Genomic DNA, 14,624 nt, shown 5'->3' with positions numbered 1-14,624 from the left:
AATCCACTCGTTATTCCTTGCATACCTCGGCAATTAACTGGCCAAGATGAAGCTATCTATTGTCGCTTTCCTAGCTGCTGTCCGGCTACTATTGCTGCTCCCGCTGCTGCCCGTGTCGCCACCCCCATTGCTTACCCTTACCCTGCCACTACTGACCCGGCTGCTGTCCCTGACTCTGGATGGAGCAAGGATCATAAGTACTACCCAGCTCCTAAAGGAGGGTACAAATACCCGGAATACACTCCCCCTAAGAAGGACTATGGTAGCCATGATGGCCATCATGATGAGGGCAAAAAGGGCAACAAGGTCCACAAGGGCAACAAGGGCGATGAACATGGACATGGTCACAAGGGCAACAAGGGCGATGAACATGAACATGGTCAGAAGGGCAGCAAGGGCGATGAACATGAACATGGTCAGAAGGGCAACAAGGGCGATGAACATGAACATGGTCAGAAGGGCAGCAAGGGCAGCAAGTACGGCCATAACAATGGCCACTAAAGATCCAATAGGCGACTTAGGCCGGGATGCTAATTCTTGGCATAACGTGGGGTGGAACTGATTTGCCAACGCAATGGTGAATTCAGAGAAAAAAAACAGGTTGTATTTTATTCTGCTCTATATGAGCGAGGGAGTCCCTCATTTCTATTTATAGTTTAGTATAAAGGGCTGCAATACTAAAATCTCCGATTATAACTCTTTTATAATAATATATGTCTTAGTAGAAGGTATATAATTATAGTTATAGGCTTGTTAGAATCTAAGTTATGATAATTAAATTTAAGATTAAACTTATAAACTTAGTTATTTAATTTTCTAGCTTTCTTAAAGCTATTAGTTTTTATATTTTAATAAGTGCCTTAGCCTTTTTTTATATATATTATTAATCTTTTTTCTTCCTTATCCTAGGATTTATTTATAGATAATTTTATTAGAATTATTTATAAAAATGCAATTTTATAAGTTATATATTACTATAATATTACTTACTACTAGTCTCTATAAACAGCCCTACTATACTTATAATACTCTGGTTATAAGTAAGTATATATAGCTATGCAGGCTAAGTTATTATAAAAGGATATATTATATATTTCTGCTGCTTAGTTAGTTTGCGCATATATGTGAAGTCTGAGCTGCTAAACTTACTGTTACTCTATATAGGATATATTTATTTACTGTTGTGTATTCGAAGCGCCACAGCCCGTGACTGTCGGGCTGGGGCATATGCTTCGGAGGTTGCACCGGCGGTTGTATCATGTTGGTAGTTGGGGACTTGTTGGACGAATCTTGATTGTTTCTCTTTCACAAGAAGTACTGAAAGATGGCCCTTCTTTCCCTTCTCGACGGTCTACACCTCTTCTATCGCTTCGTTATTCTTGTTATTGGTGTCTTGGGTATCGGCTGGGTCATCATATCCCTAGAACAGTCCAAAAGAGTGGTTGCTAGACATTCATCCAAAGAGTTAACCAGGGGTTCCAATGTCCCTGTGTCCATCAACTACTTGACTTCTCGAAAATGCAATTACACCTGCGGGTTCTGTTTCCATACCGATACCTCATCCTACGTCCTCCCTGTTGACGAAGCGAAACGCAGCTTGAGACTGTTAAAAGAAGCTGGCATGCGAAGGCTCAACATTGCTGGTGGTGAACCAGTCCTCTGCCCTCGACTCCTGACTGAATTGCTTCAGTTTGTCAAGGAGGAACTTGGCCTCGAAAGTATCAGCATTGTGAGCAACGGCAGCAAGATTACAGAGAAATGGATGCGTGAAAGTTGCCAATGGCTGGGCACTCTTCAAATCTCATGCGATTCTTTTAACCCCGAGATGAACAAGAAGATTGGACGGGGCGACGACGGAGGGAATGTGATCAGGCTCTTCCGCATTGGACACTGGTGCAGAGACTATGGAATCAAGTTCAAGCTGAATACGGTTGTCAACATTCACAATTGGAATAAAGACATGTCGGCTGACATTGAGAGACTCACGCCCTTTCGATGGAAAGTGGTCCAGTGTTTGCTGGTCGCCGGCGAGACGCGAGGACCTTACTCGTGACCGACAAACAATGGAAGACATTCTGCGACCGGCATAAACATCTTCCATGCTACGTGCCAGAAAACACAAATGCTATGCAAGCAGCTACTTGCTTCTGGATGAATACATGTGCTTTTGGACAAGGGCGAGGGCATGATGACAAAGAGCGAATCAATCTCGAAGGTCGGCGTCGAGAAAGCAATGGGTCAGGTTGTCTGGGATAAAGGTTCTTTCCTCGACCGCGGCGGCATTTATGACTGGGGAAGATCCGATATGGTGAAGGAAGGTGGTTGCAGCGGCGGTGGTAATAAAAGCTGCAGTGGTGATAGTCAATCACATGGATCTCTTCGTTTAGACGGCCTGAGGAGCCAACTTCGGAAAGGATGACGGTGTCGGAACCTGTATCAACGCTGATGATGATTGTAAACATGACCGAACGGGGAATATGATTCGTCCTCGCATAATCCTTCCTTAGTTGGGCTAGCGGTTCGCCTCATACGCGATTCCCTATCTGGCTTAAGCTTATCCTGTACCACATGACAACGCCTCCGCACTCGCATTGAGATATCGACTTCGCCTATCATGTCAAACGCGGGGAACAAGTTGGTATAAGTCACCAAAACCCCTACCAAACCGTTATCATGCACGACGCGGGTCAAGTTATATAACTCGTATGACTTTCCCCACGTATCAATTTGCCTCTTGAGACAAATTCTTATTCGCCCTCCTGTACTACCATCATCCTATTCATTATGCACCGCAAAACAGATCAGCCAAGTCTTAAGTCACAAGATACCAAAGAGGTCTCGGAAATGCCTGCCAAGACAGACAGCGATGCCGTCGAATGCGGGTCAATTTCTCCTGGCGGTGTTACCGTCCAGACATTGAAGCCATTCACGACATTATCTGCCCTCGGTATCGGCTATGGCACAACCAACACCGCCGTCGGACTCCTTCTCGTTCTTGGAAGTACTCTTCCAATGGGTGGATCACCTCTCTTCTTCTGGGGGTTCCTCGTCATGGCGGGTGTTGGTCTTGCAACAGCTACAACTTTGGCAGAACTCGCATCGGCCATGCCTCATCCCGGCGGACAGTACATCTGGGTCAATCGCTTATCCCCGCCCCAATATCGTCGCTTTCTGTCATACACAATCGCTGTTGTCAGTTGGCTTGCTGCGGTTGCTACAGGTGCTTCGGCATGTCTCTCAGTACCTACCGGCTTTTGTGCCATCATCTCCCTGCTGAATCCCAACTTTGTGTATAAGCGTTGGATGGGATTTGTTGGGTTTCAACTCTTGAATATCTTGACTGTCATTTGCGCCAGTTTTGAGCATGCCCTCCCACGAATCTCGAAGATCATGCTCCTCTTTAGCTGCATGACGATTGGTGTCATCTTCATCACGCTGTTTGCCATGTCCGATAGCCATGCTTCAGCGAAAGATTATTTTACAACCTCGGTTAATATCTCAGGATGGCCAAAAGGAATTGCCTTTATCATCGGGATGAATGGGGCCAACTGGAGTTTCTCATGCCTCGACGTTGCTACCCACTTGGCTGAAGAAATGCCTTCGCCCAGCACCGATATTCCCAAAGCTCTGATGTGGACTATTGTTGTTGGATTTGGGTCTGGGCTCTTGGTTGTGACCTCGGTACTGGTCAACGTCCCAAATATTGACGGAGCCGCAGATAACTCAGCTCTTTCTCTATTCTACATGATTACCAAGAGCAAAGCAGCTGCTGTCGGCTTGTGGATTCCCGTTCTTATCACGACAGCTGGGGCCGTTTGGTCGATCCAGACATGGCAGTCCCGCCTTGCTTGGACCATCAGCCGCGAAGGTGGCTTTCCTTTGCATCGTCATCTCAGCAAACTTGCACCTGCTCCTTTTCATACACCCATCTGGTCGTTGATCTGGTCTGCCTCTGGAACTGCCCTCTTCGGCTGCCTTTACCTTGGGTCGGACCTCGCCTTTAACTCTCTGATCTCGACGGGTCTGTTGCTCCAATACATTAGCTACAGTGTTCCCGTTGTATTAGTTCTTCTTCAGGGACGCAGCAACTTTCAGCACGGCCCGTTCTGGTACCCCAAGCTCGGATTGATTGCCAATATTGTCATGCTGTCATGGACAATGGTAGCTCTTGTTTTTTATTGTTTCCCTTACTACACGCCTGTTACGGCTGTGCAGATGAACTATGCCTCCCCGGTTTTGGTCGGTATTGCTCTGTTGTCTATGTGCTTTTGGTTCTTCTATGCTAAGAAGAATTACGAGGTTAAAGAGATTTGGAATGCCTGAGGAATGGACGGAGTAGATAATGCTTAATGGTAGTTACCTATAATTGCAAATGTATTTATGCAGCTTTATTTTTGACAGTTTGATCACCGACATTATACAATTCAGTATGACAACCTCTGGTAGTGAGTGATTCTCAATTGAACTAGGTTTATGTCAATCGATTGAAAGTTTGTAGTGTCTCCATGAGATACTGAGTCAGATACGGGTCCAAAACACGTCTCATGGAGGCGCTAAGTCAGATGATCTGAGTCTGGACCTGGTTAGTCACTAACTACTCACTAGTTGTTGACTTATCGTAAAAAGCGGGGGAATCCACAAAGTTCTGCTTGTAACCCCTTGCCCTTGTCACATTCTCTCCCGTCCATTTCCAATTGAACAAACTGCCAGATGCAATTAAACTACGTTACTGCCTGACTTATCCACAGTGACTATGCAACAATCAGTTAAAGCTTCACATTCAAAGTCTCGCAATGGATGCCTCAGATGCAAAGCAAGAAAGGTAAGTACAGCCAGAGAAACGTGTGCCTATCTACTTACATCTTGAGAGGTTAAATGCGATGAGCGAAAGCCCACTTGCGCTCGTTGTGAGGACCAAAAATATGATTGCCCAGGATATGCACTCAATGTGCGTTGGTCACAAAAGCACCAGACACGACCAAATAATATCGAGAGCCCTTTGCGACGAGGGAAGGCAAAAAGTCGTATGAACGTCACTTCCAGTTCAGTAGCCGAAGGCTTCCACCAGATGAACGGATGGCTCGATCCTCCATCTCAGTTGGACTTCGTCATGCCAGCTGACATATTCAACATCGACAACATATCACAAGACCTCCTGGGGGGCGAGTCGTCGGCGCGCATCAACGATAATATTATAGATTCACCTGACGAGAACATGACAATTTGGACTCTTCCAGAAGACTCAGGATCAACATTCAACATTATCGAACCAATGGGAGGAATTTGCCAGTTCCTCGACAATACTGCAAGAAGTCCACCATTTCAATTTGAGTCTCCGTCACGCGGAGAACAGTCCCTTATCCAGGTCCGGCATCCATACCCTGACCCGCATCTTCGCTTGTCCAACATGCCAACCACTTTATCTGAATATTTTTTCCGCGATGTCATCACTCTTTACTGTTCCTGGGATAGTGAACTCAATGTTATGCGCAATATCATTGAGAAAATGTGGCAGTCTTCCGGGGTGCTCTATCATACAATTCAGAGCATGGCTGCAGCATGTCTGTCAAAGGACTTCCCGCACCTGCTACGAGTTGCTCGTGAAGAACGTTCACAGGCACTTCATCTCGTGAACAATAGACCTCAAGAAGTGGAGAAGCAAGTAATGCTGCTTGCATCCATGCTTCTAGGCCATACCTCGAGCTGGTTGAGCCCTCACAATCTTGCAACCGAGACCTTTCGAGCAAGCCAAAGCATACTGGATGAAATTGCAACTGAGAATAATGACATTTCGGAGATGTCCTTCTTCAGAGATACCATGGATTATTGGGCCATGCTTCTGGTCTATCTCACGGACAAGAACGAGCTAGGAGAGTACCATCGAGAGGAACGGGTTGGACCACCAAACTTAACGAAGCCAATCGAACCACATCCTTACTCTGGTATCTCGCAAGATATGGTTCGCGCACTGACAGATACGGGGATACTCATATTTCAATACCGGAAACACATGTCCACCATGAAGTTCATGACCGAAAGCGATCTTGACGTGTTCAGAACTGCATTGCGTGAGGGCAGGCGGCTGGAACGCATGTTTCTAGCACACCAAGTGCCAAGCGCAGTCCAGACCAAGAACCCTGGCGACCCGAAGACACCGCTGAAGCATTTGGAGCTTATGGATGAAGCGTATAGATGTACAGGGCTGTTGCAGCTCTACCGCGTCTTTCCCGATCTTTTGAACGAACGATACTCAGCTTGGAACAAGGATCACATTCTACGGCCTTTACCAGCACATCATGTGCCAACAAAACAGGAGAGACAGCTATGGCTGACACAATTTGCTCTGCATATCCTTGGTATTTTGGAAGAGATTCCGTTTGAGTCAAGGACTCGCAGTGCTCAGCCGTTTGTTATGGTTGCCATATCTGGTGAACTCAGGCAGAATTCTCACAGTCTTCAAGGATCTGGTATCTCTATTACAGATACCGGCGTGCTGAGCATTGATAGTGTCTCTATCGAAGTGGCCCGTGCCCGGAAGTTTGTGAGCTCCCGGTTATCAGCATATACACACATCTTGCCCTTGCGAAAGAGCCAAGTCATTTTGGAGCTCATCAATCAAGTTTGGTCAGCGATAGACGAAGGACAGGAGGATGCTTACTGGTTGGATATTGCTTACGAGAAGAAATTGGGCACAATGATGGGGTAGTTGGTGGTTGAAAGTCATGTCGAGGGAGTTCATGATGCTATAGACTATTCTGTTCCACTGTCCAACATTCTACAGCTTCCCCTCCTTGGCACCGCCGGGTAGAGCGATCTTTGCAAACTTGAGCAACGTTTGATCAGCTGTGAGCTTGGTCTGGAGACGTTCTTCCGTGACGAGGAATGCCCGAGGAAACCACTCGCTGACACCCTCTCCAAGTATCATTTTTACCAACGCCTCACCCGTCAGCCAGCACTTGTCCATGCCATAACCGTTGAATCCTGCAGCTATCCACTGTCCATCGTCACCAATAGTGCCCGTCAAAGACTCGGGTATCTTGCCAACTATAGGAAGTCCATCCGCTGTATGTCCTTGAATGCCTGACCAGATAGCCTCGATCTCCGAAACGGTCTCCGATCCCCAGCCATCTAGAAACAATTTTGGCAAAACAGTAGAAAGTGCCTGCCTCGCTTCTTTAGGGACATAAGTATCATCGGCAGTCAGGATATCCTTCACAAAAGCCGTCTCGTTCCCGATCCAAATGCTCCCCGTCAGAGCATTTTGCTGCAAATAATAGAGGCCAGTGTCGAAGAAGCCAGTTTCGGCATCCAGGGTTGACTTGTGAGACAAGCTCCAAGATCTAGTTCCTTTGTATTCTGGAAACAACGGTCCCGGCTTTTGAACTGACATTGTTCCTCGGAATGGATAAAGGCCTCCAGCTAAGTTGGGCAGCAAGTGTGCCGCGTGCCCATTCGTACAATGGATGACCTTTTTCGCTCGGATGCTCCCCCTTGGGGTAGTGATGGCGTAGGGATATAATCCCTGAGAGAACTCAACGCGAGTGACTGGCGTGTTTGTCTCGATATTCAGTCGATCAGAGTACTTGTCCAACAGGCGTTGGTAGATACCTGTCAGCAGTCGATAGGGCCAAATTGCACCAGCTTCATGTTCAACAGCCCCAGATGCATTCTTGATATTCCATCTCTATAATATGTCAGACTTGCTGTAACTTCATTACAGGATGAACTTGAAGCATACCTCTGGAACCTGGTCTCTTTCAATTATACTGTGATAAGCACTGTACTCTGGAACTTTGTCCTGGAAGCCCAGAACCGAGCTCTTCGCAGAAGCCCATGTCTCGTCGTCTCCAACAGCCATGACTTTCAGGACATCTCGTATCTGGCACTCTTCTTGCAAAGCAGAATCGAATTCTCTTACCAGTTTCATCAAATGCTCAATATTCATGATACTAAAGCGAGTGATCTCCCTTGCCGCTTCAGTTCCATGCTGTTCAGCCAGGGGGCCGAATGTATGCCCAGATGCTGTGACAAGATGTCCCCCATTGCGTCCTGTTGCTCCACTGACAAGAGCGCGGGCCTCAAGCACCGTTACACGTGAGTTAGCTGTAGATGGGTGTTCGAGGAGTGCCTTTGTGACACTACAACCAGTAATGCCGGAGCCAATCACCGCAAAATCAGTAAACTCGGCAAGATCCCTCGACTGTATCGAGGCCAGAGACGGATGTGGAGGAACCTGCCAAGCTGACACCGTTGGATTTGGCCTGGGTAGTCCCGGGTCTTGAAGGATTGCCTTTGACACACTTTTCAGAAATCGGGCTGTAGCTGGGTCTGAATTCCCGTCAGTAAGTGAGCTTGTGTTCCAGGTCGTAGGGCATACTGAGATACAAGTTCAGCTCGTCGTCCGAACCAGGCCTAATTTGGCTTTCAATCTGTGTCTTATCGGTCGCCATGTCTGCTACTGTTCTGCGTCTAGCTAAGTGAAAAGTGAGTACTCTCTCTTTCTATATCACGCTGGACGATGTCCAAGCTAGGGACATTGAAGTGACTGCACCAGCCGAGGACAAGGTACCAAGGTACCACTGCCTCCTTGTCTAAGTCCGAGTTGAAATTGTGCCGACGCTGCGACTTACTGTGTTTGGAAAGTGTATGCGAGGTAGATAACGACAACGGAATGCGATTGGCGGTGCCGAGCATCTCCCCACTTTCAACAAGCCATGAATTTCCAACTAAGCTTAATCCGAGATAAGCCACAAAATAGCTTCCATCTGAAGAAGCATTGTGAGGGGTAATAAGTCATCCCTGCTTCAATCTCATTGTTAGTCTCGTGTGAGTTGAATCCGGCGGAGTTCATGCGAAACCGGGGAGCCAAATACTACTCATTCTCGACTTCATACAGAGCACATTTCTTCTACGGTAGACTTTTCGATCTAGTAACAAAGATATCACTACGTCTCGCAAATCTACCAATACCCCTTCCAGTTCACTACTAATTAATTCTCGAAATGGGGATTTATATCACCGACCTCACCGAGGCAGACATTCCAGGAGCAGTAGAAGCAGTACAGTAAGTGTAAAAGATATCGGTTAGCTATGTAGTTGCTGACTCGACAGGCAAGCCTTTGTTGGAGATCCTTATAACGTATGGGTTTATGACCAAGCGAAAGTGAGTGAAGAACATCCGTAATGGAAGCTTTTGCCAATGTTTCTAATGCTGACGCTTATACAAGTTCGACAGCCAGCGGAACTTTGAATCTCTTGCCATTCGAATGAGGTGGGGAATGCGCAATGGAATCTTTCACGTTGCCAAAGAAGAAAACAGTGATAAAGTGCTGGGCGTAGCGATGTGGTTGCGTCCCCAACCCGCAGATCAGCCTCCAACATGGAGCGACTGGTTCGAGGGCTGGAAGCTATACTTTGGACAAGTACGCATGAATCTGTGGTACGGTCGTGGAGGATTAAATGTCAAGGTATGTTGCTCGAGATCTTATCGAACACAAGAAGTTTCTGACCAAGACCAGCGATATTATATCTGGAAAGATGCCCAGGCCAGTGCCCAGTCGACTCTCTGGACAGACCCCCGGGGCTACTTCTTTCTGAACATCATGGTTGTTGTCCCCGAGGCTCAAGGCAAAGGTGTCGGGGCAAAATTGATGAAGGCTGTCACAGACGAAGCCGATGCCAAGGACATGAGATGCTACTTAGAGTCAAGCCGTGACGTCCCCAACGTAGCCATCTACGGACGTCTAGGGTTCAAGTTCCAGAAGGAAATGATTTGCGATGATGACGGTGATGCAATTAAGCTGTTTACAATGATAAGGGAACCTCATGCTGAGCCATCCAGCGGGAGGTAGATGGCAAAACTAGGTAGGAACCAGTCCTTCGAGAAAGCATGACCACATTATATCTTTATCTGGCATCTAGTGCCTGTGTTAATTTGTTCCTTTTCGTGTTTTACCTAATAATCAGAGATGACATTAAACCAAATTTAATAGGGCCGTGGAATAACAACAAACACTCTACTTGAGGATCCTAACATATTGAATCACAATGCATGCCACGCACAGCTCATCAGGCCAGGCTTCAGCGCTGCTCTGAAGTTTATAATGATATTTATTGTTTATAGCAATATGTAGGGTTACTTCTGGAAGCTGTCGGTGGTGAGGCAGAAACCTAAAATGCAGCGCTGCTATGATAAGATCGTCAAGAAAGCAGGCCCTAACACCTCCTGTTCTTCGGACTATGCCATTTTGCTGTCTGAGCTGCTCCTCAATCAAGCGCGGGGAGAAAAGACCGCAGTGCCGCCATCTCATCCGTCTGTATCGCGGAGAAGCCAGCCCGGAGCAGCCGTCCCCAAACTTTGTCAGGGTCCTCCAATGCAGCGCTGTCAGTAAAGCCTGGAGAGGCGACACTGTCGAGAGTATTGACCCAGAGCGTGATTCCGGCATCATGGAATTGCTGCTTCATTGCATCGACCTGCGAGAGGTCCCGAAACGAGGCTTCGCAGATTAGGGGCTTCAGGTCAAGAGCAAGCTTGGCCTGTTCTCGCCAGTCATCATGCTCGAGATGGGCGCGTGCGATGAATGGAACGTTATGCGTGGTGATATTGGCTTTGATCCAGGCTAGATCAAGTTCCGTCTTTAGATCAGCCCAGAAATCCACTTGCTTTTCGATACCCATCTTCTGTGCATAGTCCAGCACTTCTGGGATGACATGACGATGATTGATGTCGAGGTGGATGAAAATCTTATTGCGGGTCAGCTCAAAGACATCACGTAAGGTGGGCACCTTCTCCTTGGTGAATGGATTATTTGGGCCTCCATCACGGTTTCTCAGCGAAAGCGATATCAGTTCTTCCAAAGTCAACTCTTCTGGCTTCTTATCGATGCCGGCCATCCGATCCAGGGTACTATCGTGTAGTAGTACGAATTCGCCATCAGCGGTACGGCGTACGTCTATCTCAACAACATTGTAGCCAGCTTCCATGGCGCGTCGGATGGAAAGCAAGCTGTTCTCAGGAGCTTCATTCCATAAGCCACGGTGGGCGACAATTGCACACTGGCAATGAGGATTGGCGATATATTCGATATAGTTCATTTTGCTATGTCTCTCATGAGGCTTTTCTAATAAATCAAATGCAATTTCAACCATGAGAAGTCGGTGAGGTCGTGAAAGGAATCCAAATGGCTGCTTATTGGTGGCTTGCTTTCTAACTTTGTGCTGTCGTAGTCGTGGTGGGTCGGTCTCTGAAGAGTGAATACCAAGCAAGCCTGAACCCAGCCTGCTTCTTCTCAAAGTTTCCAACAACCAATCGACCTATGGCCTGCAATTCCTTAGGTATAGATTCTTCTTTTGTTCACACTGACATGCCACTTCAATATCGACCAAGAGGCTTGTCCCCATCGCAAGTCACACCAGGAACCATGACTACACTTGAAGAAATATGAAATGGGGAGAATGCCTGTTCTACACAACGTGACAGGCGATGTTTCCTTAAGATCTAAATCGTATGTCTAAAGCCCTCTGGGAAATGTCAAAGAGGAAAGTCCTATCACAGCAATAGTCATCAAGTCTTGGTGTAGGAAGAAAACCGTCATGGATGCTAAATGACGCTTATTATATTCTAAATGCCAGCATAACGCAAGAAGCGACGAAGTCCTCAGTAACACAAAATTATGTCTATACCGGAGTAATGGCCTAAGATTCCTTCTTGGAAGCAGCGGCGGCAGCGGCAACTCTCCTCTTTTTAGCCATAGTGTTAAAGAAAGTTCCAAGACAGAACCCAACCAAGCTGAAGAAAGGAGCCCATGCCTCTTTTGGTACGAACACGGTTGCAATTGTGATCAAGACTGGGTGCATGGCGCACATAGCTTTCGTCATGGGCACCAAACCGGCACGAACCGCAGCGCGAGCCTGTTCAGTCGTGCGCGCGCCAGCAATGACGGCCATTGATGTAAGATAGACAGCATTTTGAATGGGGAAGAACTGTAATAAGTCAGGTAAGTGGCTGAGAGGAATTGGTGGTGGCTGGAGAAGCTACGTACTAGGAGCATAGTGATGAGGTTTTGTAAGACTACTCGTCCTGGGAGACTTCGTTGTAGAGTCGTGTTGAGAAAGTGGGTCAGTGGTGCCGCGATACACGCACCATAAAACGCCATTTGAGGGACACGGGCAGTAATTGTTGGGCCGTGGCCAGGGAGCCCATAGGCAAACCACGATGCTATAATCTCCGTCAAGGCTGACAAAGACCCTTGAGTAAGCATCTTTGTCCTCAGTGGCTTTGACTGTAATTGTTTGAGGTATGCCTATGTTGGAAATGTCAGCATTATCTACAAAGATACAAAGTACTCAAAGCATACACCCAACAGCGCCTTGGCGTCAATTGTAGATTTGCCATTTGGCGTATGCGTTAGAGTTGACATTTTGTTGGCGTGGCGCGACTTGTCTCTGTTAAGTTTCCAGGGCGCAAGTGGGTGTGAGACTGGATACGATAAAGGCAGTTGAGAAGTGTGAAGTTGTCCTTGTTTGATGACGGATAGGAGAAAAGTAAAGATGCCTGAGGCTAAATGTCCTCCCTCATTAGCCGTGCACATCAGCCGGCGCCTCGGTCCGAGCTCCCCAGACCCGCTTCCCCTCTTAATCGGAAGATTAGTGTATAATGGGAATAACAGAAAAGTAAGGGTTATTTCCAGCTAACCTAGACCTGAGTTCAAAACACAAATGCCAGGAATGTATAAAAGCCTTACTAATATACTGGCTGCTGAGCTGTAACAGTTTTAACTTAATAATAGAACCGTTTAGGTTAGATTCTATGGCTTGCTAAATAGAGAATATAACTTGTTGAACTGGGGCTTGGCTGAAGCAATGGTAGCAATTGGAAATTTGGAATATTACTTGTCGGAAGAGAAACCACGTCACGAGAGATGAAGGGAGGGTTTGATGGCTAAGATTTACCACAACGCAATGTTAAAGATTAGCTGAAGTAAAGACTTTAGTATAGTTGGGTATGCTAAAGACCAACTACTAAATATCACAATGGCCAATACTATCCCTGGCACTTGTCATGTTGTTGATCGTTGTAAATAACAGACATTACCAGAGGTATATCCTCCCCTTCTCCTGACCATTGATTATTGTTTATAATGGACAGATTGGCATCGAAGACGAGTTTAAAAGTCAAATCAAAACCAACAGCGTTGTATACAGAAAGGAGACAATGATATTGCAATATATAATACCATCCAAGATAATCGGTCTGGCAATTCGGGATTACTGGAAGACGACGATTAAGACTGGCTTATTTCAACTGCTGTTACACCTAAAGGAGGTGGGAGGAGAGGTTGCTGAAAGATGTTTGGCTTGCTGTAAGTAATCTAGACCCGGAATGTCAAAGGCTTGATGAAATCAACAGTGCCAAGACCAGTATATAGCGAGGCTTTGCGCTGCTAATTCTTCAAGTTGACTACTCCGCAAGGAATCTGAGAGCTAGTTGTAACATGTCTTGAGCTTGGAGGCAAACTGATCGATTCTCATATGAGAGCTGTTTGGCAAGTGCTGTTCCATCTCTAAATTAAATGTAGAGTAGCCCATCAGGACGAAAACAACAAGCCAGACAGAGAAAAAGTTTAACACGAGTAACAGATCAGAAAATAAAAAGCCAAAGCTTGACAACTACTTCTGGATCCACCTTTTACCTCAAAGGGAGACTGAAACAGGATAAGACCTTCATCCGGGGGGGATCGCAAGGAACCGAGAGCAGTGACAAAATCCGTATTATAAATGACATGAATAAACAAAGGCGAAAGTATTCCTGACTTTACACAAGTCCAGACGGGTAGAAGAAAGGCAATGGGACAGACGTCATTAATTGACTGTGCCACTGGCACAACCTTGACGACAAAGACTCAAACCGTTGAGAAGTTAAATGAGTCGATGAATGAGTGCATATTTAGGTCTGTTGAGGAAAGCTACTGTTGAAGAATAACATTGGTAAGCTTGTTTTACCATAGCGCGCTTGGTTCTCAATTCAAGAATTCCTGAGCCTCTTATATCATGCATGATGTGCAGCATCTGGTGTAGAATAACTATAAGTCGAGCACCAAAGTCCTTCTGCTTTAATGAAGACGAATCGCTCCATCTGCAAGAAGAAGAGAAGCGGAGTAGATACCACATCGAGACTAGCCGCCTGAGAAGGTGACATGCTTATTATTAAAGGCGTTGGCCTATAAAACCTGGTGGCCTGTGATGACCTTTATGTACTGATCCTGCGCGAAAGTCCCAGGTTTGGAATTTCTAAACAAGGATGCGCCAATCGTCGACGAACTGGGTTTCGCACAGCAGCGAGACAATTTCTTCGTCTGGACCATGCAAGCAGAGTCCGAAGAGCAACGATATAGGTCCATCGAGAATCATCTCAAAGCAAGGGTCGATCAGAGTGTGGTCGATCAAACGTTTTACCAGGCATGCCACGATCTACTTACCGCAATGAGATACCAGTCGCCAGCTTGACGGAAGGAGGTTCGCAACACTCTATGGAAAACTTCAACGAGATAGGATAACACAACCTGGCCCAAAGCTCATGTATACACTGCAAGCCCATACGGAAACCGACTTGTTGATCCTAGGGC

At 46.6% G+C, this 14,624-nt stretch overlaps 8 protein-coding genes across 9 annotated transcripts; 5 read left to right on the top strand and 3 right to left on the bottom strand.

The window, feature by feature from the left end:
• Positions 1 to 46: 46 nt before the first annotated feature.
• Positions 47 to 501, top strand: FOXG_19078 (uncharacterized protein; the record flags this gene model as incomplete). Its single annotated transcript, XM_018399263.1, has 2 exons — positions 47 to 112; positions 253 to 501. The coding sequence occupies 2 exons, from the start codon at positions 47 to 49 to the stop codon at positions 499 to 501; spliced, it is 315 nt and encodes a 104-aa protein (XP_018241015.1).
• Positions 502 to 1,324: 823 nt separating this feature from the next.
• Positions 1,325 to 2,053, top strand: FOXG_05587 (uncharacterized protein; the record flags this gene model as incomplete). The annotated part of the gene is made up of 1 exon (XM_018384002.1): positions 1,325 to 2,053. One exon carries the CDS (start codon positions 1,325 to 1,327, stop codon positions 2,051 to 2,053), a length of 729 nt encoding a protein of 242 aa, XP_018241014.1.
• Positions 2,054 to 2,784: 731 nt separating this feature from the next.
• FOXG_05586 (uncharacterized protein) lies at positions 2,785 to 4,323 on the top strand (the record flags this gene model as incomplete). The annotated part of the gene is made up of 1 exon (XM_018384001.1): positions 2,785 to 4,323. One exon carries the CDS (start codon positions 2,785 to 2,787, stop codon positions 4,321 to 4,323), a length of 1,539 nt encoding a protein of 512 aa, XP_018241013.1.
• A 335-nt stretch (positions 4,324 to 4,658) lies between these two features.
• Positions 4,659 to 7,680, top strand: FOXG_05585 (uncharacterized protein). Its single transcript, XM_018384000.1, has 2 exons — positions 4,659 to 4,822; positions 4,871 to 7,680. Exons 1-2 carry the CDS (start codon positions 4,754 to 4,756, stop codon positions 6,704 to 6,706), a joined length of 1,905 nt encoding a protein of 634 aa, XP_018241012.1. The 5' UTR covers positions 4,659 to 4,753; the 3' UTR covers positions 6,707 to 7,680.
• FOXG_05584 (uncharacterized protein) lies at positions 4,879 to 8,514 on the bottom strand. The gene is made up of 3 exons (XM_018383999.1): positions 8,378 to 8,514; positions 7,739 to 8,328; positions 4,879 to 7,684 (listed from the first exon to the last, which is right to left on the bottom strand). Exons 1-3 carry the CDS (start codon positions 8,448 to 8,450, stop codon positions 6,776 to 6,778), a joined length of 1,572 nt encoding a protein of 523 aa, XP_018241011.1. The 5' UTR covers positions 8,451 to 8,514; the 3' UTR covers positions 4,879 to 6,775.
• Positions 8,515 to 8,770: 256 nt separating this feature from the next.
• FOXG_05583 (uncharacterized protein) lies at positions 8,771 to 10,007 on the top strand. Its single transcript, XM_018383998.1, has 4 exons — positions 8,771 to 9,064; positions 9,112 to 9,163; positions 9,228 to 9,467; positions 9,519 to 10,007. Exons 1-4 carry the CDS (start codon positions 9,003 to 9,005, stop codon positions 9,849 to 9,851), a joined length of 687 nt encoding a protein of 228 aa, XP_018241010.1. The 5' UTR covers positions 8,771 to 9,002; the 3' UTR covers positions 9,852 to 10,007.
• A 259-nt stretch (positions 10,008 to 10,266) lies between these two features.
• On the bottom strand, positions 10,267 to 11,094 carry FOXG_05582 (uncharacterized protein; the record flags this gene model as incomplete). Its single annotated transcript, XM_018383997.1, has 1 exon — positions 10,267 to 11,094. One exon carries the CDS (start codon positions 11,092 to 11,094, stop codon positions 10,267 to 10,269), a length of 828 nt encoding a protein of 275 aa, XP_018241009.1.
• A 455-nt stretch (positions 11,095 to 11,549) lies between these two features.
• FOXG_05581 (uncharacterized protein) lies at positions 11,550 to 12,528 on the bottom strand. Of its 2 annotated transcripts, XM_018383995.1 has the most exons (3): positions 12,357 to 12,528; positions 12,042 to 12,302; positions 11,550 to 11,982 (listed from the first exon to the last, which is right to left on the bottom strand). In XM_018383995.1, exons 1-3 carry the CDS (start codon positions 12,417 to 12,419, stop codon positions 11,695 to 11,697), a joined length of 612 nt encoding a protein of 203 aa, XP_018241007.1. In that variant the 5' UTR covers positions 12,420 to 12,528; the 3' UTR covers positions 11,550 to 11,694. The 2 variants fall into 2 exon arrangements, with proteins under 2 accessions (XP_018241007.1, XP_018241008.1); XM_018383996.1 differs by having other exon boundaries at positions 12,042 to 12,528.
• Between the last annotated feature and the right edge of the window lie 2,096 nt (positions 12,529 to 14,624).

This window comes from Fusarium oxysporum, chromosome 2, assembly GCF_000149955.1.
Source record: "Fusarium oxysporum f. sp. lycopersici 4287 chromosome 2, whole genome shotgun sequence".
NCBI lineage: Eukaryota > Fungi > Ascomycota > Sordariomycetes > Hypocreales > Nectriaceae > Fusarium > Fusarium oxysporum.
This window is presented reverse-complemented; position numbering and strand designations above follow the sequence as displayed.

Coding starts and splice junctions, on each gene's coding strand:
- FOXG_05584 (XM_018383999.1), bottom strand. CDS start 8,450: ATGGCGACCGATAAGACACAGATTGAAAGCCAAATTAGGCCTGGTTCG. Junction 8,329..8,377: donor CGAGCTGAACTTGTATCTCA/GTATGCCCTACG, acceptor ACGGGAATTCAG/ACCCAGCTACAGCCCGATTT. Junction 7,685..7,738: donor AAAGAGACCAGGTTCCAGAG/GTATGCTTCAAG, acceptor GACATATTATAG/AGATGGAATATCAAGAATGC.
- FOXG_05581 (XM_018383995.1), bottom strand. CDS start 12,419: ATGTCAACTCTAACGCATACGCCAAATGGCAAATCTACAATTGACGCC. Junction 12,303..12,356: donor ACGCCAAGGCGCTGTTGGGT/GTATGCTTTGAG, acceptor TTTCCAACATAG/GCATACCTCAAACAATTACA. Junction 11,983..12,041: donor ACCTCATCACTATGCTCCTA/GTACGTAGCTTC, acceptor GACTTATTACAG/TTCTTCCCCATTCAAAATGC.
- FOXG_05583 (XM_018383998.1), top strand. CDS start 9,003: ATGGGGATTTATATCACCGACCTCACCGAGGCAGACATTCCAGGAGCA. Junction 9,164..9,227: donor GGGTTTATGACCAAGCGAAA/GTGAGTGAAGAA, acceptor CGCTTATACAAG/TTCGACAGCCAGCGGAACTT. Junction 9,468..9,518: donor GTGGAGGATTAAATGTCAAG/GTATGTTGCTCG, acceptor GACCAAGACCAG/CGATATTATATCTGGAAAGA.
- FOXG_05585 (XM_018384000.1), top strand. CDS start 4,754: ATGCAACAATCAGTTAAAGCTTCACATTCAAAGTCTCGCAATGGATGC. Junction 4,823..4,870: donor TCAGATGCAAAGCAAGAAAG/GTAAGTACAGCC, acceptor ACATCTTGAGAG/GTTAAATGCGATGAGCGAAA.